This window comes from Rattus norvegicus, chromosome 12 (assembly GCF_036323735.1).
Source record: "Rattus norvegicus strain BN/NHsdMcwi chromosome 12, GRCr8, whole genome shotgun sequence".
Classification (NCBI taxonomy): domain Eukaryota; kingdom Metazoa; phylum Chordata; class Mammalia; order Rodentia; family Muridae; genus Rattus; species Rattus norvegicus.
In genome coordinates, this window is record NC_086030.1 from 37,160,333 (window position 1) to 37,182,691 (window position 22,359).

Here is a 22,359-nt window from a genome sequence, read left to right on the forward strand (position 1 = left end):
AATCCAGTGGAAATGTTGGGTACCTCATCTCTCAGTGACTGCTGCCCAGATGTGGGTGTTCAGGATCCCGGGCAGTGGCTGCTGCCTTCCATGGCTCTGACTGTGGCTGCGGGGGAAGACCTCGTTGGCTGGCAGCCCTGCTGGAGAGGATGGCCCCTTTGGGCATAAGGTGGTGCACCACAGCCTTGGTCCTGCTGTGCTGTGTGTACTGGGCCAAGTATCATTCTACTGCAGTGTGGGACATCTGCACCAGCAGGGGACAGGGATGAGGGGATCCCTTCCCTCCAGGGTAGAACTGGGTACCTCATGCCTCCCTGGAAGGGGGTTGGACTCTATGGCTTGCCTTGCTGGATCTGGCAGGCAGTGGGCAGTTATGTGGGCTTGTGGCTTTTGTTGGCTTGGGAGTGGTGTTCCTATTGGCTCCCTTGGGCCCAAGGGAGGGGTGGGGGAGGGGAGGGCGAGAAGGCTATAGCTCAGTTGAGTCCTGAGCTGCGATCTGTGGGTAGAAGGTCTTGGTGGACCAGCCTGAATTGTGACGGACATGACATAGTGTCGGATGCCCTGAGAGTCCAAGGAGACTCTGTGGGTCAGTGCATAGGCGGCTGATGCTGCCACAGCTCAGGGACATCAGGCACCAGGACTGAGGGGTCCGAGTGCAGTGCCCTTTTTTACACACCTGGGGTGGGAGTATGGCCCTACACACCCTGAGTTTGGACCTCCTTTAGGTCCCATCTCAAATCCCCAGTAGCTGGTCACCTGTCACCGTGGCCACGTGGGCGAGCGCACGTGTGGGTTTTATTTTAACTTCACATATATTGGAAGAGTTTGTGCTGCTGTCATGTGCACGGTGCTCCATGTTGCTTGAATGGGGGCCAGGAGTCCTGGGGCGTGGGGTGCTTCGCTGTGAGGCTCGGCCCTCAGGTGCTTTGGTGTGTGGTACTCCACACCCCTGATGCTTGGTTTTTATTCAGGTAGAGAGTAGATTCATCTTTGTTGTTGTTGGTTTTTTTTTTTTTTTCCGGAGCTGGGGACTGAACCCAGGGCCTTGCGCTTCCTAGGCAAGCGCTCTACCACTGAGCTAAATCCCCAACCCCTGTTGTTGTTTAAAGACTGAGTTTTACTCTGTATCTCGGATTGGCCCGAACTCAAAGCAGTCCTCCTGCCTTAGCCATCCCAAGTGCTAAGATGGTGTTTGCTAACCTGTCGGGTAAGATTAACCTTTAATTTTTTTTTTTTCCTCTTTGAGATAAGAGTCTGATTCTGTATCTTAGGCTGCCCTCAAGCACAACTCACTGTGTCCTAGGCTGGCCTCAAACTTATGGAATCCTCCTGCCTCAGCTCCCCCTGCTTTAGTTAGGGTTACAGCATGCACCACATCCAGAGAGAGGAATCATGGTCAGTGGGTGACCGGTGTGTCAGCTGTGAGCACTGAGAATTGCGCCTTGATCACCTCTGTCCACTTATAACTGCCTGTCATCCACCCCGTGCCCTTGGGACTCACTGCTTTACCTCCAGGCCCGGGTCTCGTGGATAGCCTGTCCCTGGGTGGTAGACTCTCAGGTGAGACCTTGCCCCGTGTGGCTTTGGGGTGCTCTTCTCTCAGGTCCCTGCTTGTGTTGGTCTTCATTTCTTTTTTTCTTTTTTTTTTCCGGAGCTGGGGACCGAACCCAGGGCCTTGCGCTTGCTAGGCAAGCACTCTACCACTGAGCTAAATCCCCAACCCCCGTTTCTTTTCATTGTGTGGTTGTACTCCATTTTGTAGAGATGAGTGTCTTTGCAGATGGGGAAACTGAGTCTAGCGTGGCTCCCCCCAGGCTGGGGGGGGGGGCGGTGTGAAGAGGAGTGTGGGCAGTTTCTTGTTCTCTCCTCTTTCTTGCTGCCCTCCCCCCTGCCCGGCCAGGAACCTCGTCTGGAGAGTACGTATGTCGGGTTGGCCATGGTTCTCTGAGGCTCCAGATCTCCTCACTGTTGCTCTTGGCTGGCCACGTCACAAGCCACAGGCAGTTTGCCCTGCATCCAGTCTCCTCTTTGGTTCCTATTGACTTGAATCTCAGCCTGTAACCTGGACTTGACCACTTTCTCCAACCTTTCCCACCACGTGGAGCTGCACGGAGCAGCCAGGCTGCTGGGAATGGTGTGTTGTTGATGTTGGCTGATGGCGTTGCCGGCCGAGGATGATGGCGGTGTCTGGAAGGCTCTGCCTGTAGCCGCTTCTGGTTTTTGATGATACATGATCATTAAGTCACTTAACAAACACTAAGTTGCCTGGTATCTTAGGAGAAGATACAGCTGTGGGCATGATTGTAGAAAGGGACATGACGGGGTGATCATCCCGCTCTCACTGTGATCTGACCCGGTGGGGTTTGAAACTGTACTTGTGGGTTTCAGGGTAACCTTTGCGAAAGGCAAGGTTCTCCTGCAGCCTCTGCTGGAACAGATGCAGGGTGGAAAATGGGGGATACCCCTGGCCCAGCTGTTGGCCTACGTAACTTCCTGGTAGCGTTTGGATGGTGTGGCTATGACTTTATTCTGCGTTTCAGTGTCCTGGTGTCACAGTGAGAGCCAGGGACAGGAGCACAGTGGTTGTACCTTGGCTGAAAAGATGGGCTTCAGTTGCCCCACTGTTTTTTTGTTTTTGTTTTTGTTTTTGTTTTTTTTGTTTTTTGGTTTTTTTTTTTGGTTCTTTTTTTTTTGGAGCTGGGGACCGAACCCAGGGCCTTGCGCTTCCTAGGCAAGCGCTCTGCCACTGAGCCAAATCCCCAACCCCTAGTTGCCCCACTGTTTAACGCCTCAGTTTCATTTGGCTATGGCTGCAGGATGGGCAACCTCTCTTTGCCAGTGCGGTTGGGTCTACAGAAGCCTCTGAAAGTCCCACTTGGGGTATGGGCGTCACAGAGCAGTCAGGAGGGATGTCAAGGTATTTCGGACTGCCAAGGTTTAGATGTCTCCTCTGATTTCCCTATGGCTGTGGGTCTTTCCATAACCTTCAGTGGTCACAGGCTTTTGTTCTGTTAATTTGCCTTAGTCCTGAGCTGACTGACCACTGCTGGCTGTGGCGGTGGCTGCTGCTGCTGCTGCTGCTGCTGCTGCTGCTGCTGCTTCTTCTTCTTCTTCTTCTTCTTCTTCTTCTTCTTCTTCTTCTTCTTCTTCTTCTTCTTCTTCTTCTTCTTCTTCTTCTCCTTCTCCTTCTCCTTCTCCTTCTCCTTCTCCTTCTCCTTCTCCTTCTCCTTCTCCTTCTCTTTCTCCTCCTCCTCCTCTTCTCCTCCTTCTCCTTTTCCTCCCCCTCCTCCTCTTCCTCCTCCTCCTCCTCCTCCTCTTCTCCTCCTTCTCCTTTTCCTCCCCCTCCTCCTCTTCCTCCTCCTCCTCTTCCGTATATGAGTAGTTAATTTTTTTTTTAAATTTTTTTTTATTTATTCATTTATTATATATAAGTACACTGTAGCTGTCTTCAGATACACCAGAAGAGGGCATCAGATCTCTTTACAGATGGTTGTGAGCCACCATGTGGTTGCTGGGAATTGAACTCATGACCTCTGGAAGAGCAGTCGGGTGCTCTTAACCGCTGAGCCATCTCTCCAGCCCATGAGTAGTTAATTTTACAATATTCTTTTTTTTAAATCTTTATTTATTTTCATTTTGTGTGCATTGGTATTTTGCCTCCATGGATGTCTTCGTGTCTGTGTGAGGGTATCAGATCCCCTGGAGCTGGAGTTACAGACAGTTGCGAGCTGCCATGTGAGTGGTGGGAATCTAACCCAGGTCCTGTGGAAGAGCAGCCAATTCTCTTAACTCTGCTGAGCCAACTCTCTAGCCCCGACTGGTGGCTTCTTGCTGGCTGTGGCACTGTGGGTACTGTCAAGACCCAGGTTCAAGTCCCAGGGCAGTCCCTTTCTAGGACTGCTTCCTTTGGGTCACATAGCTTTTTCCTGGGCTCACAGTGGAAGGTGGGACCACTCTCCATCACGATTTGGGGATGGCTGTACCTGGGTACCCTGCTTGGTGTGGTTGTGGTCCAGCTGCTGGGCACATTGCTGGCCTTCTTGAGCAGCTCCCAAGATGGGTGGTGGTGCGATTGTGGCTGTGGTAGCTGCCCCAGCTGGAGGCCATGCCTCCTTCTCTCCTCCTCTTGGCCCTCCCTGGCCTCATCTTTTTATCTTTCCGACCTTCCTTGTTCCCATTTGGCCTAGCTACTGCTGTGTACATGGCCTGGGCTTCCTGCTGGGGGGCGGGGCTTGCATCATTCAGGGAGCACACTGTTGGCCTGACTCCTGGGTGCTGCGAACAGGAGAGGAAGTGGGAGCCATCTGAGACCCTGAGGTTGTCACTAACAGAGTAGTTCTCAACTTGTGAGTACCAACCTTTTCACAGAGGTCGCCTAAGACCGTGGAAAAACACAGATATTTACATTAGGATTCGTAACAGCAGCAAAATTACAGTTATGAAGTTGCAACACAGATAATTTTATGGTTGGGGGGTTCGCCGTAACACGAGGGACTGTATCAAGAGACTGCAGCATTGGGGAGGTTGAGAACCAGCACCCCACAGCTGCAGAGCCAGCCTTCAGAAGATGCACAGCCCACACCCAGAGGAGGTCAGGCTTGAGGTGAGTCACCCAGCAAGTCACAGCCAGTGCTGACGCCTGCCCAAGCATCCGGCCATCTCTTCTGGCCTCTGTGTGCGCTTGGCTCTGCCTTTTTCTGGGCCTGTCACCGAGATGACCCGTGCTCTGAGCCTCAGGCCCCGTTTCCTTTAGTTGAGATGGGAAGGACGGGAAGGACGGGAAGGATGGGTGCTTTTTCCTCTGGCCATCTGGGCCTGCAGGACTGGAGGACGTCAGGGCCGGCTGGGAGGAAATGGTTAAAGGACGGGAGGTGGCTGGCGCTGGTCCCCCTGCCAGCAGCAAGGAGGGAGAGGGCTTCTCAAAAGCTATAAAAAGGCCTCGCAGTGTTGAGCCCCAGTGGCTGGAAGCCTGCCAGGGTTACCATGGCGATGAGGAATTAGTCCCGACTGCCAAGGCTGCTAGCAGCTCGGTACTTCTGGCTCTGGAACAAGAGTGGACTTATGTAATTCCGTGTTTATAGGCCTGGGTGGCGGACGCAGAGCTGGGCCTGAGTCTAGGTGGCGGCCCACAGTGGGTCATACCACCCCGCAGGGTATCCCTGACACGCCTCCGGTGCCCTGATTTTTGGGGGACATTAGGACAGAAGCCTGGGGCCTGGCAGGCTGCTGGTCCCCACCAGGGCCTCCCCAGCCGGGGTGGGAGCCCAAGTCTCGCGGGAAGGGGTGCGGCTGTGCTGTGTGGGGCCGCCCCTTGCCCGCTTGGTCTGGAGGGAGGATGGCCCTGTCGCTGGCCAAGGGCTGGCCCCTAGACGCCTGTGGGTCGGGCCTCGGAAACGGGGCATGCTGACCTGGGCTGGCACACTGCCGGCCCTCGCTTGCCGCGTGGGACAGTTCCTGCAAGTTGTGTGGAGCCCACTCAGGCTGTTGCTGGTCATGCTCTGGTAAGAGGAGTTGCCTGGCCGGGGGCACCCACATCCCCCGACCCCAGGGATGGTACCACAGACCAGAAGACTATGATTAGCAGGATGTGGGTAGGGGGCAATGCCCAGGGATCACTGGAATTGCCTGCAAGGTGCCCCAAGCCTTGCTTGAGGTGTGGTAGCCCTGGCTCCTGTGAGTCCCTGTCAGCCAGCTGGGGTGGATGGAGAGGCCCAAGGCAGGACCTCTCAGGGTCCTGTGCATGGGACAGTAGGTTATCTTATCGGGGAAAGTTGTTGATATCCTATCCGGAAGAGGCACTGGTTGCTGCCTGGTGGCCCTGGGACGGGATGTATGGTACAGATATTGCGCCCTTTCGGAAGCCTGTTGGAGCATGCCTACCCAGTTCATGGTGGGATAGTAGAACAGTTAGGTTGGGACATGGGGTGACTGGATCAGAGTGTGGGGATGTGGGCTTTTGGGTTGGGGGGAGCCAGGTGCAGGCATTGTGGGCCCAGCCTGCCTCCCCACTGAAGTGGAGTTTGGCTCAGAGCCCTGTCTGGTTTGAAATGAGGGCCACCGGCCCAGGCTTGCCCAGGGCCTTGGCAGCCAGAGAGGGGTAGACATCGGAAAGTTGGAAAGGCGTCCGGAGCTCACAGCAGCCTGAGGCAGCAAGCCCAGAGCGGGGGATGGGGTTCTCCAGGCCTGGTGGGGGCAGCTGGGATGCAGTTCCCAAGAAGCCCCAAGCTCAGGTTGATGTGGGGGCTCCAGAAGGCACGGCCCATTTGCCTGTGACCCTGGCTGTTCATTCAATCCAGTTTCCTGTTCTGTAGCTTTCAGTGTGGCACCTTAACTATCCGCCTTGCTTCCCTGAGTGTAGAGAGAAGTGACGGGGCCGCACGGGAGTGGAGGTAATAGGAATAGCATTTTTTGAGTAGGCTCTGGAGCAGGACTCAAGTTAGAGGACCCCGGCAAGCCACTTCCTGTTTTGGAGTCTCAGTCTTCCCATCTGACAAGTGGGCATTTTATCAAGTCATGTGGTTTAAAGGTGACAAAGTTCTCTGGCCCAGGGTGTGTTTGTGGTACTAACTAGGGTTGTGGTTGCTGGTGAGGGTGACAGTGACAACAGTGGGTTCGTGCCATCTTGGAGTAACAGTGTTAATGGAGTTGTGGAGGGTCAAATGGAAATTCAAGGGGTGCTCTGAGCCTTGTAGGACGTATCACCTTGGTCAAGCCCTAGAACTCCTCACCCTCCAGGTGTGCCTTGAAGGAGCAGTAGGAGCCCCAGGGGCTACAGTGCTGGGTGGTGTTCAGGGGTAGTAATCTCCCCATTCTTGCTTTGTAGAGACTTGAACCCTGGGCTGGCACAGGCCTTCACCTGGCCTCCCCTGCAAGCCTATTGTCCCATTTCCCCTGAGCCTGGGTCTTTGACACTGCCCAGCATGGCCTGGGGGTTGGGCTAGGGTGGGAGACCAATGTTCTGCTGAGGGTGGCAATGGTTTTGTGTTTGTAAGCGACCCCGAAGGCTGCTGATACTGGCTCAGGGCCTCTCTCGTCTGGCCAGCAGCAGTCTTCTGGGGGTTCCTTTCTCAAGCCACCATGCTGGCTGCCCACTGCCAGATTTCCTGGGACTCCCCAGCCTTCAGGAAGGGCCCCTGAAGTGGGGCCTGCACGTGCCTCTACTGTTCTGAGGCTTCGTGTCTGCTTGGGGGGAGTTGTCTGAGTAGAGGCTGCCTCTGTCCTGTGTTGATGATGTCCCTGCTTATGAGAAGCCTGCATGGAAGCCCAGAGCAGGGTCAGGTATGGGATGGAGGAGCTGTGTCAGCAGATGGTCATCAAGCCTTGTGTGCACATACGTGCTCGGATGCGTGCACACGTGTATGCCTACACGCTCATGTTCACAGCAAGTATTTGAAGGTGTGGTTGGGTCAGTGTCCTTTCCCTGGCTGTGACCTTGAGAAACTGAGGGCACCGAGATCATGGGGACTTGCAGTGGCATCCCCCAAGAACAGCCTCACAAGTTTCCTTGTGCCTTGAAAAAAATGTGAAGGCAGGACCATGGCTCCCAAGACCAGGCTGTCCTGAGTTTGTGCCTTGATGTGCCTTGCAGGCTGAGCAAGGTGGCATCCATCTGTCAGATGGGGTGAGAGGTCAGCGCTTTGCAGGGCTCGTATGACTGTTAGGTCGGTCAGTAGTCACCTGAAGCGAGCACTTGTTAAGAAGGTTTTATTACACTTAGTAGGGCAAGGTGGCACACTCACTCCCTTAGTCCCACTACTGGGGAGGCAGAGGCAGGTGGTTCAAGACCAGCCTGGTCTATGGAGGGAGTTCCAGGACAGCTGTGGCGACTCAGAGAAACCCTGTCTCGAAAAACAATGGAAACGTTTTATCCTGTCGTTGTTGGGGCGTTAGTGATGTACTTCCACCAATGCTGTCGGAGGGGTAGAATTTGGGGTGTCAGGCTTGGTTGTGGAGGACATTACCTACCCGATCATCTTGTTGGCCATAGGCTGAGTGTGTTCACGCTGTACCCTGCCATCAGATAGTGTGGTGGGCTGTTGTGGCCCACCTGTTCGCCAGTGTGATTGCTTTGATGGCCTCGCTCCGAGTCTGGCACGATCGGGTAGTTCACCTTCCATCCCGGTCGGTGTGATTTTTCTCCGTTTGTCTGTTAGGTGTGCACAATCTAGTTCTCAGAGGTTGCCTCGTCACTGTGGCGTGTTCCGTCGTTGGCAGTGTCTTCATGGTTGGCAGGCTTTATTGTTGGTGGGATCACCATACTTTGCCCGCTCTCTTGTTGGCGTGGTCTCCATGGTTCACCAGTCCCACAATTGGCATGGCCTTTGAGGTTTGCTAGCTACGTCGTTGGCGTGGTCTCAGTGGTTCATCTGCTCTGTCATTGGCCTTAGGTGTGAACGGTGTCTCTGAGGAGCTGCTGGTTCTAGGTGGGATTCCTGAGACTTGTGCAGAGCCCACACATGGCCACCCCCTAAAACGGGTGCACTTTTGAGCTTGCTACTCTTGATACCCAGGTGGTTCTGTCTTAGGTAGGGTTTCTAGTGCTGTAGTAAATCACCACAACCAGTTTGGCTCATATATCCCCAAGTCAAAATCCAGGAACAAAGGAGGCAGGAACCTACAGGCAGGGACTTAAAGCAGGGGTCATGAAGGAACATTGCTTACTGGCTTGCTCTAGGTGGCTCACTTACTCAGTCTGCTTTCACGCACAACTCAGGATGAACTAACTGCCTAGTGTCGGTACTGCCCACCATGGGCTGGGCCCTCTCAAATCAGTCATGGGTCAAGAAAATGTCCCACAATCTTGTCTCTAGGCAATGTCGATGGGCATATTTCCTCAGTTGAGGCTCCCTCTTCCCAGGTGACACTAGGTTATGTCAAGTTGACACTGTGAACCAGAGAATTGCATAGGTTACCTGCACCCCGCGGGGTTGGGAGGGGAATTCAGGGCTACTCTCTGCGGGATTTTCTGCCATCTCCTTTATGACTTCTGTAAATGTGACCAAATGCTGGGTGAGAAGGGGGTTAGGGAAGGAAGTAAGGGGTTGTCTTGGCTCACAGTTTAATGGGTTCAGTCCATCATGGTGGGGAAACTTTGAGACAAGCCGGTCACATGGCTTACACAGAAAACACAGCAGAGAGGAACCAGTGCCTAATTGGGTTCAAACACCCCCCCCCCCAATGAACTACTTCCCCCAGCCAGGTCCCATGCCCTAAAAGCTCCAGCGCCTGGGGACTGAGTGTTTAGACACAGGAAATGCTTCCTACTCAAATCTGGGCAGCCATCCTGTGGAGTGCTGCAGGCTTGTTTCTGGGTCCTCTACCTCCTTGGGCAGAGGTTGGAGAGGCGTGTGTCTTGTGTAGAGGTCTCCAGCTTCCTGAGCTTGTGGGCTGTTGACACTTGGAGACCCCAGATGAGGTCCTGTGTCAGAACCTTTGAACTTGCACCACTGGCCTTCCCTGAGATGCTCTGCCCCTCCTTCTCCAGTGGCCCCTTAATTAGGAGGCTTAGATGTACCTCTGCACTTGGCTGGTCCTGTGTGTGTGTTTTCCTCTGCATACATAGGCTGGTACTTCTGAGCACAGCCTGCCCTCCTCAGTTCTGGGAGCTGTCTATCCACTATGAAGGTGCTAATAGGTGAGGGTCAGGCTGAGTGCCGACCAGGGCAGGGCTGATCTGTTCCAGCCGCAGGCTTACTTGGTGGAGGGGTTCAGGCAGCCGCCCACGGATGGCTTCTGTGGCAAGGACACTGGTCCTTCCCATGACCTCATCACCACCCAAAGTCTTCGCCCTCCTGATGCCATCACTTGGTTTATAGGTGTCAGTATAGGTGCTTGGGGCATGGGTCCCCAGATGTCCATCTGTGCCCTGATAATTTCCTCGGCTGCACATCTGCGCATAGCCTCTTGGGAATTGTCACTTGGTGTCTAAGGGCAGTACGCCAGGCCTGTTACTAGACTGAGGGGGTCGGCTTAGAGTGGTGTGTGTGCGTGTGTGTGGTGTATGTAGAGTGTTTGTGGTGTATGTGTAGAATATGTGTGGTGTGTGTATGGTGTATATGTAGAGTGTATGTGTGTATATATATATTATATATGTGGTGTGTGGCATATGTATGTGTGTGAGGTATGAGTTTGGGTGTGTATATGTGTAGGGTGTGTGTATATATGTGTTTGTATGATGCATGTATGAATGTATGTGGTGTCTGTGTCTCTTACGGAGAGACAGGATCCTCCTTCTTCAGACTGGCTGGGCCAATGACCTGTGGCACTCACTGTGGGAAACTAGGACACACTTTGTTTATGCTGGGTTCCCAGCTCCTGGGAGAAGTCATGGGGATGGGGTTGGGGGTCAAGGAAAGGAGAGCTCTTTGCTTGAAGTGTGGGTTTGCCTTGGGGGGCCATGAGCATTCATTGACCTCACTTGAGCCCAGAATCAACCTGCCCTGTAAGGCTCAGAGAGGGTTAAGTAGCGCGACGAAGACACACAGCAGGCACAACACATGAAGTGGATAAATAGTTTTTGTGTCTGTCCGCCTTCAGGGTGATAGTGCTTAGGGGATTATCCTGCTTCCTCCCCAGAAAGCCCTGTTCTTATCCTTGGCTCAGGGTAGGCCCTGAGCAGCTCTGGGAGGCCCGAGTCCCAGGCAAAGCTTTCTCCCTGGCTCAGACACTTCCCAGGCCACCCGCCCTGTTCTGAAAGACAGGGGGTGGCTTCTCCTGCCACACTGAGCCAAGCATTCAGAAGACCCGCCCCCTGCCTCCAGTCGTGTTTGACAATGCGCCCTTTGTCCCCTGGCCCAGCCTCCTCCCAGCTCCCAGCATAGTGCCCCCTCCCCCTCCCCCTCCTTCTCCCCCTTCCCGCCTATGATGTCATGGCAGGCCCTTTCAGCCAGGTCCCAGACGGATGGCCAGTGTGGACACTAGCAGGCTAGGAACGACTGGCCTGTCTGTTACCATGACTGGACTTCCCTGAACCCTTCAAGGTCAGGGTTAATGTCCCCTCGTTCGTGTGTGTGTGTGTGTGTGTGTGTGTGTGTGTGTGTGTGTGTGTGTGTGTGTGTTTATCCCATTTACACAGCAACACACAGGTCCCAGCTGAGTCCTTGGCTTGCCTTTTTCTCTCCTCTCCCTGAACCACTTCTAGCCTCTTGGCCTGTGAGTGGACGAGTCACAGAACTGATGTCTCCCAAGAGCCTTGGGCATGAGACCTTGGCTTCCTGCCAGTCAGAGGGGCTGCTGGGCCAGGACTGTGCCCCTAGGTGTCCCTGCATGTGTCGTCATGCTCTGGCCTTTCTGGCTATGTGGGGACACTATAGGGCCTAGCTGTGGGTTTGAGGGAGCCTCAGGCGAGATTGGGTTTAATTCAGAGCATGCAGGGGTCTGTTTAAGTCTGTACCCAGATCCTGTGACAGAATTGAGAAATTAGGTCTCCGTAGGGTGACTGCAGATAGAATCACCGTGCATTTGCTGGGTGGCCGTCATCCCTGTACAGTGCCATCATAATCAGGACAGAGTCTCAGGAAGGAGGCAGAATGGGGCAACATGGGCATAGTAAGGACACCCGGACTTCCTAAGGATGGAAGAGACTTCCTGCCTGCCCTGGGACGAGCCCATTTGGCCTCCATAGCTGTGACAGAATCCATTTCTGTGTTTTGAAGGACCGCCCTTGTGTATAGTAATTTACTAAAGACTTGGCCCGGAACCCCAGTATTGGGAGTAGGCTCACCTGGGCTCACCACCTGCCTGCTGTGTGACCTCGGACACTTTACTCAACCTCTCTGTACCTCTCTCTGCACCTGTACAGTGTTTCAGTTGGGATCTCAGGGCAGGCTGTCAGGTGACTGGGTAGGATGCCAGCAGAGCTTGATGAGAGTCAGACACAGGGCTGGCCACCAAGATGGCAGGAGCGTTGGTCTGTCACCATGGCGACCACTTAGGCCCCCGGGATGGCAGCAGCATTGCCCTGTGGGAAGAGTCTCTTCCTCCACTGTGTGACTAGAGCTGTTGCAGGCACACAGGTGGAGAATAAAAGCAGAGAGACCTGGGGAAACAACGCCTGTAAGGCTTCTCGCCCAACCCCACCAGGGGCTGGGTGGTCCTGGAACTCTCTATGTAGACCATGCCGGTCTTGAAAGCACAGAGATCCACCTGCCTCTGCGTCCTAGCGCTGGGATTAAAGTGTGCGCTACCACGCCTGGCTAGGTCTCTTTCTGTGTTCTAGAGAACTGAACTCCCATCAAGGTAGAGGAGGGGCATGGTAAAGGCAGGTGTGTGGCCCATTGTCCAGGGTGGCCTGTTTATCAGCTCTGGGCTCCTCGCCCAAGGCCAGGCATCCCTTTGCAGAGAGGCCACCATGTTCCTACAGAACCTTCGTGGAGGCTTCAGTCTCTTCCGGGCAGTGGAGTATGTCTGCTGCCGAGCACTGACCCAGATCTGCAAGATCTGTGAGGAGCAGGCACTGTCTGCAAGACCCATGTGCCTGTTAGAGCAACCAGTAGTGAGGACAGGAGTCCGCATGCCTGCCTTGGCTCCCGCCCCAGACGCTCATTTAACCACTTCTTCCTTGCTCCATTCTGTATGGGAGAGGGACCTGGAGGCTGGACATCTGAGCCAAGGGAACTTAGAAGTGTCTCAGGATACAACTGGCTCAGGTCTCCCCGTGGCGGTGGGAGGACTCTCTGTCCCTTCTTATGTTTAGTACAAAAGTTCCGGATGACTAGCCAGAGCTTCAGGCCCAGCTGGATCCAGGCGCTTGGTCTTTCTCTTTGAAGTTTGCACTTACCAGCCCCATGCGTGGGGGAGAGCTCACTGCTCCTGACATGCCCACAGGGTCATCGAAGGTGTACAATAATGTCACACCCACCTGTGATCCCAGCATTTGGGGAGCTGTGGGCAGGAGGATCAGAAGTTCAAGGTCTTCTTCAGCTACATAGTGAATTGAGGCCTGCTTCTTGGACTCGGGCTAACCATAGGGCACTGTGGGTAGCTACCAGGGAGTGTGCTCAAAGGAGGCTGGGCCCGATGCGGTCTGCCTCCACAGGCTGTAGAAAGAACCAGCATAGACCTCCAACAAGCCTGATGCTGATCAGTTAGTGTCTATTTGGGGTACATGAAGCTTATGGCTGGATGGCTCACTGGGCAAGGGGGTCAGTTACACAACCTGTCACCAGGGCACGGTCCTAGCATGAGTGTTTTGCCTGTTGTAGGCATTGCTAGCGTGCGGGGTGCTGTCAGAGGTTTGCGAAACTGGCTGGCTCAGGGCACAGATGGGTCTGTCTTGGGGTCCCGTGTGGCAGGCTGGATAACTGAGCAGTCACCTCTTTTGAGAGACTACATCGAGAGATGCCCCCAAGTGGAGCTGGCTTTCTGGCTTTGCCTGGGATATTTGGGCTCCACATGCCCTCCCAGCCACTTTACTGAATTGCAGCCCAGTTCCTGGCTCTGTGTTGTTCATAATCTTGCCTGGCTTGCGAGCCGTGGTGGCCTGGCAGCTCCTCTTCTGTCTTTTGTCTAGGCTCTCTTCCCTGGATCCTTGGTAATCTGGCCCTGTCCACTCTGGGGTCCACGGTGGGCACCCTGGAACTGCCTCTGGGGTCTGGGGTATCTGGGTACTTACTGCCCTTGGCTCCTGGCTACAGGGCCTCCTGATTTTTTTTTTCCCTTTTTTTTTTTCAGGAGCTGGGGACTGAACCCAGGGCCTTGCGGTTGCTAGGCAAGCGCTCTACCACTGAGCTAAATCCCCAACCCCGGGCCTCCTGATTCTTGAGGGGTGTCTGATGTCAGATCTCTTATTGATCGTTGCGAGTTACTGGGCCGTCACTAGTGACTGTGAATGTGCTCTGTCTGTGCCGATCCACAGGCGGCTACTTTGGTTGGGATCCAAGTGGCCACAGATTTCTCTCCTGGCCATCAGGGAAGATCGGGTAGACAGCTCAGGGCTGGCTGGGCCAGGGGACTGCATCGCAGGGCTCCAATAACTGGGCAGTTAGTGACCAGCAGTCTTTGGCTGCAGAGGCACAGCCACGTGTGGCTGTCTGCTGTTCCCTTCAGGCCATCAGTAACCTCTCCTGGATTCCTCCAGAAGGGGACCCACAGGTAGTTCCCGTGGCTAGGCAGGCAAATGTGTGGTTAGGTGAACAGGTGACTAAGCGGGGCCCTGGCCTGAATTAGAGGTTCTGAAAAGCTCCTCCTAGCCTAGGCCCATGGTGAGCTGGTGGGCTGTAGCCCAGCAGATATGAAGCATTATGAGGCCCAGCTAGCCTCAGGGTTTGTGGGCTGAGGTGGGTTTGAGGGGGGACCTTTTGCTCATTATGCTGGGTATGGAGTCTCTGGGGCCTGGAGGGAGTTGCATCAAGGGGCCTCCTGGAGGAGGCATGAGTGTTCGTGCCTGCATGTGCGTCTGCCCACATTGTGATAATTACCTCAGTGTTTTGAATTGCGTGGCGTGGATGTGTTGGATGCTTCCTTTTTTTTTTTTTTGGGGTTCTTTTTTTCGGAGCTGGGGACCGAACCTAGGGGCTTGCGCTTCCTAGGCAAGCGCTCTACCACTGAGCTAAATCCCCTACCCCGTTGGATGCTTTCTTAGCGTGCGGCTGATCTCCAGAGCTGATCTCCAGAGCCTTTGCCCTGTGAAATTCTGCCCCAAGCCCCCTCCCCCATGCCCGTCAACCCCCTCTTCCCTATTCTAGCGGACACTGTTTGTCTCTGGCCCCCTGCTCATGTGTCACCTGGGCTCTGAGTCTCTCTTGTACAGGAGGGAGATGACTACTAAGTCTGACTACCCAGCCTGTAAGGATGTGGGTTCTCAGGCTGTCCCTGCTGAGAGATGGGCCTGTGTCTTTCCCTAGTGGCTTTGGTGATCTTCTCTCCGTCACTGTACCAGGACCTTGAGTAAGCAGAGTGCTTCAGGGCCATGCAGCTGGTGTCATGACCCCTTGCCCCTGGCATCTCTATCCCAGCCCCTTGTGATTCTTTCTGTCTATGGGCAGAGTGGTCATGGCGATGGCCAGATGGAGGAGAGGGATTGATGGAAACCTGAGGCCACCCAGGGTGGCTGGGGCATGAGGAGGAGGAGCTGGGGAGAACCTGATGTGGGGACCGGAGAACTGCATGGCCAGGGTGTCACCAGCTGTGCTTTAGCCTCCCCTTCCCCCAGCTAAAAGTTAAGTAGTGGGCTGGGGAGATGCCTTAGTCAGTCAAGTGCTCGCCACGCATGCCTGAGAGCCTGAGTTCTATCCCCAGCTGTGATAGCTTCCTGGGAGGTAGTGACAGGCTGAGCATCAGCCTCGGTCTTCTGGTAATTCCCAGTGAGAGGTCCTGTCTCAAAATACAGGCGGTTGTGTCCTGAGGGGTGATACCCACATTTGATCTCTGGATTCTGTGTGTGCAGACACACACAAACACACACGTAATAGCAAAAAAATAAGCACAAAGCCATAAGGAAGAAGTGACTCCATCTGCTTTGGCAGGAGCTAGTGGCTGGCTGCAGCCCAGGGGACACCCATGTGGCTAAGTACCAGAACCCGTGGCCCACGCTTCGTCAGAGTTTTTCAGTCCTAGGTGGCCGTGGCCTGTGGACATTGTAGGCTCTGGGCAGAGGAGCACCCCTCTCTGTGCTGTGGTTTCCCCATCTGTTGAATGGTTCAGGTGTGTTTGGTGTAAGGCTTGGCCAGAGAATACACTGTGGACAGGGCCCATGATGGGGACTCAGCTGCTGCACGATAGGGGGAGGACCTTGTGAGGGCCACAGGGAAGCTAGAGGGGTTGGAGCCTTTCCCCGGGGACAGTGCCTTTCTAGAGGTAAAGGCCGGCCTGCAACTCAATAGCTTCCCCGTGAAGCCTCCTACCTGAAGCACAGAGAAGTCTGTACCTAGCCCAAGACTGCACAGCAGGGTAAGGGGTAGAGTTAGCCTCTGGCCTTGTTCCAGTCATTTGGGATAATAGCTTATATGGCTCTGTTGAAAGGGGAGCTCTCTAGGATTGGGTGGCTCTCGTTGCCATCATTTCTACGCACTGACCAAGAACTTGTGACTTGGCTTCACTCTCCATTGCTTTGACCATGTACTTGATCCCAGCCAGGGGTGGGGCTGTGGAGGAGGAGCCCTGTGCAGTGGGGAGATGATGTGGGGTACAGGGAGCTTTTAAAATTGTCCCCAGTGCCTAAGTTTGGTCAGGAGCCTCAGAAACCCTTAGAGAAAGCATTGCCAGAGGATAGACTCTCATGTGGCAATATGGTGTTCCTGGCAACTTCTGGCTCCCACAGAAACACAGGAGCAGGGAGGCACATCTGTCAGGCAAAGTGTGTGGCCAGTGTGGCTCCTGTCCACAAGGCTTTAGGTATCTGTGGGAACTGGACTATACCATGTCCTATTGGGATCCCCTGCTCAGGGAACTTGGCAGTCTGGGTTCTGAAGCCTGCACAGAGTCCCTGGGCCCCATGGTGGGTATGAGCTCTGGCTTCTGACTGCCACGCACATTCTAATTCTGGGACACCTGCTCCCCCTCCCCCGCCCCCACACCTTGTCACCTCCTGTTCTACTATAAGTTTGATAGCAGTGGGTGCTACTTTGCCAGGACGTTGTAAGCTAGTGCTGCAGACAGTGTGTCCCATGGCTGTCACTCCCTCTTCCCCATTCTTCTATCTCCCTTGTCTAAACTAGGCCACTGGCTGTGTCTCAGAGGGCCACACAACTGCCTGCAGTCCTGGGAGGAGGTTGCTGTCATGGGGCGGGGCACAGGTGGGCCCTTTATCAGTGGGGCTGCCCGTTTTCTGCTGGCCACAGTCCTTTGCCGAGTGTCTGTTAAGCTAGCCAGCACTGTGAGGAGAAGGAATGGGACTGGGGCATACGTGTCACCTGAGATGTGTGATGCACCGGCCTTGGATGATGTGCCAGAGGCCGTAACTGTAGTAATGCACACCCTGGGTTCAGCTAGGCCCTGCCCCTGTAGAACGACACTGTTCCACAGAGATGGTCTTGTTGAGATTGCCACCTGAGAGCCTCTTGCCTTCCGGGCTTCTCCTTTGGCGCTGCCTAGACAGGTTCTTCCTGGCAGGCCGTGAAGCCAGGACCCTGCTGTCACCAGGCTGCAGCCACTCCACCATGAGGTGTGTGAAGACGGCCCTCCCTGTCACAAGCTTGCGAGGCTTCTGTCTGGCTCCTACCCGATGCTCTGCCATCTGCTCACTTCCCTTCCCAGTTGCCGTCGCCCCATCCCACAGTCTGTCTCTAGCTTGGACGTTTATAGTGGTTCGCCAGCTGTGCTACCCGTGGCAAAACACGGACGCTGTACTGTCCCTTTGTCACCTTCTGGGACTCCCCATTGCTCTTGGAACAGAATCTATTTGGATTCACCATAGTCTGTGGGGCCTTGAGTGACCTCCTTCCGTCTAATTCAGTGGTGTTCTCAGACATAGAACATCTAGTCTCGCCCCTGGGCTTTTGCCTCTCTGCCTGGAACACCCTGCCTCCTTGTTCACAACATGACTGTTACAAAACCTGTCAGTCGTGTCCGCCCTTTTCCTTTGTGACCTGTGCTGTGCCCCTCGTGGACATTTGTGTGAGTTGGTCACACATACACACCGTGTTGTCTTAAGTATCTGGCTCCTTTTGCTCAGCGTGACATCCCTGGAGTCATCTAGTGCCGTCTGTTTTGTTTGTGTTGTTTTTTATCTTTTTCCTTTTGGTTGAGAAGCGCTGTCATTGAATGGGCAGGCCACGCTGCGGGCGTTTCCGTCCTGTGACTGTTGGGAATGGGGTGGTTCTTAACAGCAGGCAGGTCTGTGTGACTCTTGAGTTCTTTGAGCTTCTAGGAGTGTGATTGCAGATCCTCAGTAATTCTGTGTTTCAGGTGTTGAGGACCTAGCAGATTGTTTTCCTGATTTGTATTTGTTTTCCAAGCTGGCACCAAACACGGCTGAGGGTAGAAATGTGAAAAGTGGGTTGGGTTAAACTCACAGGGGTGAGGTCACCTCTGGGGGTGGAGTCCCCTCTGGTGGGGTGGGGTCCCCTCTGGGTGTGGGGGTCACCCATGGGGTTGGGGTCACTCATGGGGTTGGGGTCGTTCATGGGGGTGGGGTCACTCATGGAGGTGAGGTCATAGAGTCTAGGCTTTAGGGCCACCCTGAATTTGGGGACACTGGAAAGGACTTGGTAGGATGACCTTGGACCATGTAGCTCCTGTGTTCCTAGGGGGTGCCCTGTGAATCCTGGACCAGCCAGGCCGGGCTGAGGTACAAGGTTCCCCAGAGGTGGCTTAGGGAGGTGTCCTCTCTGCCTCCCCTCCACTTCCACTGGCCAAGAGGGTAGACATTGTGGACAACTTCCACCTCTCAGCCTTCCTGTGTATCCCCAAAATCAAATAGTGGTTTTGAAGCCCTCCACAGGTATGCATAGTGCTGGACCATGCGACCCAGGTTAGTCAACCTTGGGGTGGGGTTTGCATTGATGGTGCTGTGGGCTGGAGGTGTGGCGGAGGCCTGTTTAGCCCAGCCCCTCCCAAGGCAGCCGCTTACCTCAGGCCCAGGACAGTTGCCATGTTGGCCTCCACACTCTGTGTTCCTAAGTGTCATGTGACGTGTCTCATTTTGGTGCGAGGTAGTCTTTGTGAGTGAGACTTCTTGGTAGCAAGTAACAGCGTCAGCCAGGGCTGTCAGAGCAAAGCCATGCCTGCCCAGAGGGCTCAGGGATGGGGGGTCCACTGGGTTTCCAGGCTGAGCTATCGGCTTATTATCCCTTTCTTTCGGCCACAGACTCACTGTGGTTGGGGATGGCGTCCATGTAGCTGGTGTGGAGAATACTCGGGCTTACTGCAAGCTGGGGGCTTGGCGTGCACTAGCGCTGGGTGTGAGCTCACACTTTACCTGGGCTCTGGGGATTCAGGAGGCAACACTGCGGCAGAGAGCTTCTCGTTTACAATTAGTAATAAAAAAAAAATCATTTTATTTTAAGTTGGGAATTTCACCCGGGACCTCACATATGCTGGGCAAGTGCTGTTACTGAGCCACGCCCTCACCGGGCCGCATTGAGGATTGTAGGCAGAGTACTGCCACTGAGCTGTATCCAGCCCTTTTCATCCCTTCCTCCCTTCCTCCCTCCCTTCTTCTCTCCCCTCCCCTCCCCCCTCCCTCTTCTTTTTTCCCCAAGACAGGCTTTCTCTGTGTAGCCCTGGCTGTCCTAGAACTCACAACTCACTTTGTAGGCCAGGCAAGCCTGGAACTCAGAGATCCTCCTGCCCCTGCCTCCCCAGTGCTGGGGTTAAAGGTGAGTTCCTCCAAGCCTGGCTCCTTTTTGCTTTTTGAGGTAGGGTGTGACTTAGTTTCTCCAGCTGCCTTTGAATTTGCACTCCTCCTGCTTCAGCCTGCTAAGACGGATGAACAGGTCCATGCACCGTGCTCGGCTGTGTTGTCTTCTGACCCTTCTGCTTTGTGTGCTACTGGGTCTCCATGTGCCAGAGTTTGGCATTGCTGCCACACTGAAGGAAAGGGACTGACTTTGAGGAACGTCTCCAAGGTGTGACTTGGGAGGAGGGGTGTGTGTATGTGTGTATGTGTGTGTGTGTGTGTGTGTGTGTGTGTGTGTGTGTGTGTGTATGTCTGTCTGTGTGCGCGCATACGCATATACACAGGCAAATTTAGGAAGTACCTTACATTGGTGACATCTCATTGACCCTGAGGGGTAGGGACAGTGCCACCTACACTTTGGAAATTCGAGAGCTGAGATTCTGAGAAAGGACTGCACTCCCTGAAGCCGTGGCTCTTGGCATGGTTCTTGGTTCAGTGTTCTTGTGTTCATAAGTGTCATGTGATACGTCTCTTTGGTGATAGGTCCTGTGCGAGCCAGAGTTTATGGTAACAAAGTCGAGCCAGGGCCATCGGAGCAAAGCCACGCCTACCCAGGGTGCTCAGGGATGGCTGTCCACTGGGTTTGCAACATGACTTACCTGTTCATCCTTTAGCCAGTCACCGCCTTCCTGTTCTGACCATCTGATTTGCCATGCCCAGGTCACATGACTCTTCTTGGGGCCTGGGTTGGAATGTCAGGTGCACACTGGTAGCTTGGGAAGGGGGTAGGAAGGTCAGTGGCTTTTTGGACTTGCAATCTTCTCCCTCCATGTTTCATCTCCCTGCATGAAACCTGACACTGGATAACACAGGCCATCTGTTGTTAGCAGTTAGCCCAAGAGGAAGGGCCAGGCTGAAATTACAGGGAGCTAGGGGTCTGGTCGGTCTCCTCCTCATCCTCTTGTGTCATCGCTTGGGATACAGCCCAGCCTCGGCTCTGGGTGCAATGTGGAAGAGAGGGCCTTAGGGAAAGAGAAGGACCGGACCACGGGGCTGTCTCAGACTTTCCACTGTGACCTCTGGCTCCTGCAGTTCTCTCTGTTCCCATCCTCGAGAGCACTGCATTGTGGCTCTTCTTGTGTTAGCCATGGAGGTTCCTGCCTGGAAGGTGGCCTTTCTCCATCCTGGACCTGTTTGTTGCCCGCCTGTCCAGGATGCTTGTGTCTGGTCCTGTCTGTCCCTAGTGTGACCCTCAGCATCCTGTTTCCCGACCCCCAGTGGCACCAGGCCAATCTCTCATCATTTTTTTTTTTTTTTTTTTGTTCTTTTTTTCGGAGCTGGGGACCGAACCCAGGGCCGTGCACTTCTTAGGCAAGCACTCTACCACTGAGCTAAATCCCCAACCCCGGCACCAGGCCAATCTCATCTGTGTCCTTTCCACATCCTGAATCAGTCTCTGGCTGAGGAGGAGCCAAGCAGCCTTGCTTAGCAACTGTGTCACCCCGTGGCCCTTCGTGGGTCACTGCCGTGTACCGTTCTTGCTAGCACACAGCCCAGGGACAGGCCCAGCAGCTGTGAGCTGGAGCTGCCAGGGGCTTTTGAAGAACTTTGTCCTGGAGATCTGGAAAGTCCCAACTGTGGCACGAACTGGCTGCCCAAGGTGGGTGTGGGAGCCGTCTGATGGCTGTCGGATGGCTGTGGGTATGGTATCCACACGGAGGCTCCCAAGTCTGCTGAGGCCTGTCGAGTAGGGAGATGGCTTGTGGAGGGTAGGCAAGGTGTTGGTGGCTTTGTGCTGTCCTTGGAGAGGAGGCTCAGGCAGGAGAAAAGGACTAGGCCGCAGTAGCCAGGGACCAGCTGCCTCCTGTTCAATTTGTTTTCTTTCTCTTTCCACAGGTACCTGTGACGAGGTCACCGGCCAGCAGATGACCGAGACCAGCCCCTAGTCCTAGGTGTGGTCAAGAGTGTATTGGGTTCCAAAGCCTTCCTGGACCCTACCACCATGTCAGGATCCACACAGCCTGTGGCACAGACATGGCGGGCTGCTGAGCCCCGCTACCCACCCCATGGCATCTCCTACCCGGTGCAGATAGCCCGGCCCCACACGGTAAGGGGCATATCTGCTCAGTACCACCCCTGCTGCAAAATGCATCTTCTGAAGGCAGCCGCTGCGGCGCGGCCTAGGTTGATTTGGTCTCAGTGGGGAGACTGGTGGCAGCCAGCTGTGGTGATGGAGGTCTGCAATCTCGGTTGTGGAGGTGAAGGCAGGAGGATTTCCATTTTGAGACCAGCCTAGGCTACATAGCAAGTCTTGTTTTAGTGTGGGAAGGCGGAAGCTGAGGCTAGGCTGAGTGGACACTGCTTATATCTCGATGGACAGTGGGCTTGGCGTGCACGATAGAGCACCCGTGGTGTACATTCCCCTCACAGCGGGACCCATTTCTGCTGTGTTTGGGACTGGGGTGGTTTTGGACAGGGAGACTGAGGTCGCACTTCTTCCTAACCCTCAAGACCTTGGTGCCTATTTAGCTGTAAGACTCTGAAGCCCAGAGCAGCGTCGGCCTCGGCCAGGGTCCTGTTCCTCCTGTTCTCTTCGTACTGTAGAGCCTTTGAGTCATCTGTGTCGGCTTTCGTTGTGGGCCTGTTGTATACCATGTCTCTGGCTGTTGAGTGAAGGGGTGTGATGTGAGATGTAGCAGTCACAGCTAGGAGGGAGTCCCCGTGTGTGTGTGTGTGTGTGTGTGTGTGTGTGTGTGTGTGTGTGTGTGTGAGAGAGAGAGAGAGAGAGAGAGAGAGAATGAGAATGTGTGTGTATCTATGCTCGTGCCTGCCCCTCCTGGATGGTGTGGTCCATTTCTGTAACAGAGCTATATTTGTGTGGGATGTGGTTTTTACTTGTGAGTCAAGAATGCTTTCCCATGAGCCCCAGAGCCCAATGCATAGTGGCTCCCCCAGAACTGAGAACCTATGTGCAGAGCCAGCTGTACTCTCAGAGTGGCAGGTCCTTGAATGGAGCAGCTGGGGCCTAGAGGGAGAAGACAAGCCCTAATCATCGTCCTGGGTTGGGGTCCTGTACGCCCTAG

General features: G+C 54.5%; 1 protein-coding gene across 43 annotated transcripts in view; it reads left to right on the forward strand.

Annotated features, from left to right (window-relative positions):
- The window catches only part of Ncor2 (nuclear receptor co-repressor 2), a 161,877-nt gene that overhangs the window by 32,597 nt on the left and 106,921 nt on the right, over positions 1 to 22,359 (forward strand). For 8 of the 43 annotated variants that reach the window (XM_006249305.5, XM_006249320.5, XM_017598397.3 and 5 more), the window contains one exon: positions 21,173 to 21,383. The exons of 33 other annotated variants lie outside the window; for them this stretch is intronic. In XM_006249305.5, coding sequence (XP_006249367.1) covers positions 21,279 to 21,383 — 105 coding nt within the window. In that variant the 5' untranslated portion in view covers positions 21,173 to 21,278. Of the gene's footprint in view, positions 1 to 4,247; positions 5,502 to 21,172; positions 21,384 to 22,359 lie in introns of those variants that run through there. 2 more of the 43 variants (XM_039089591.2, XM_017598394.3) reach the window with 2 other exon arrangements.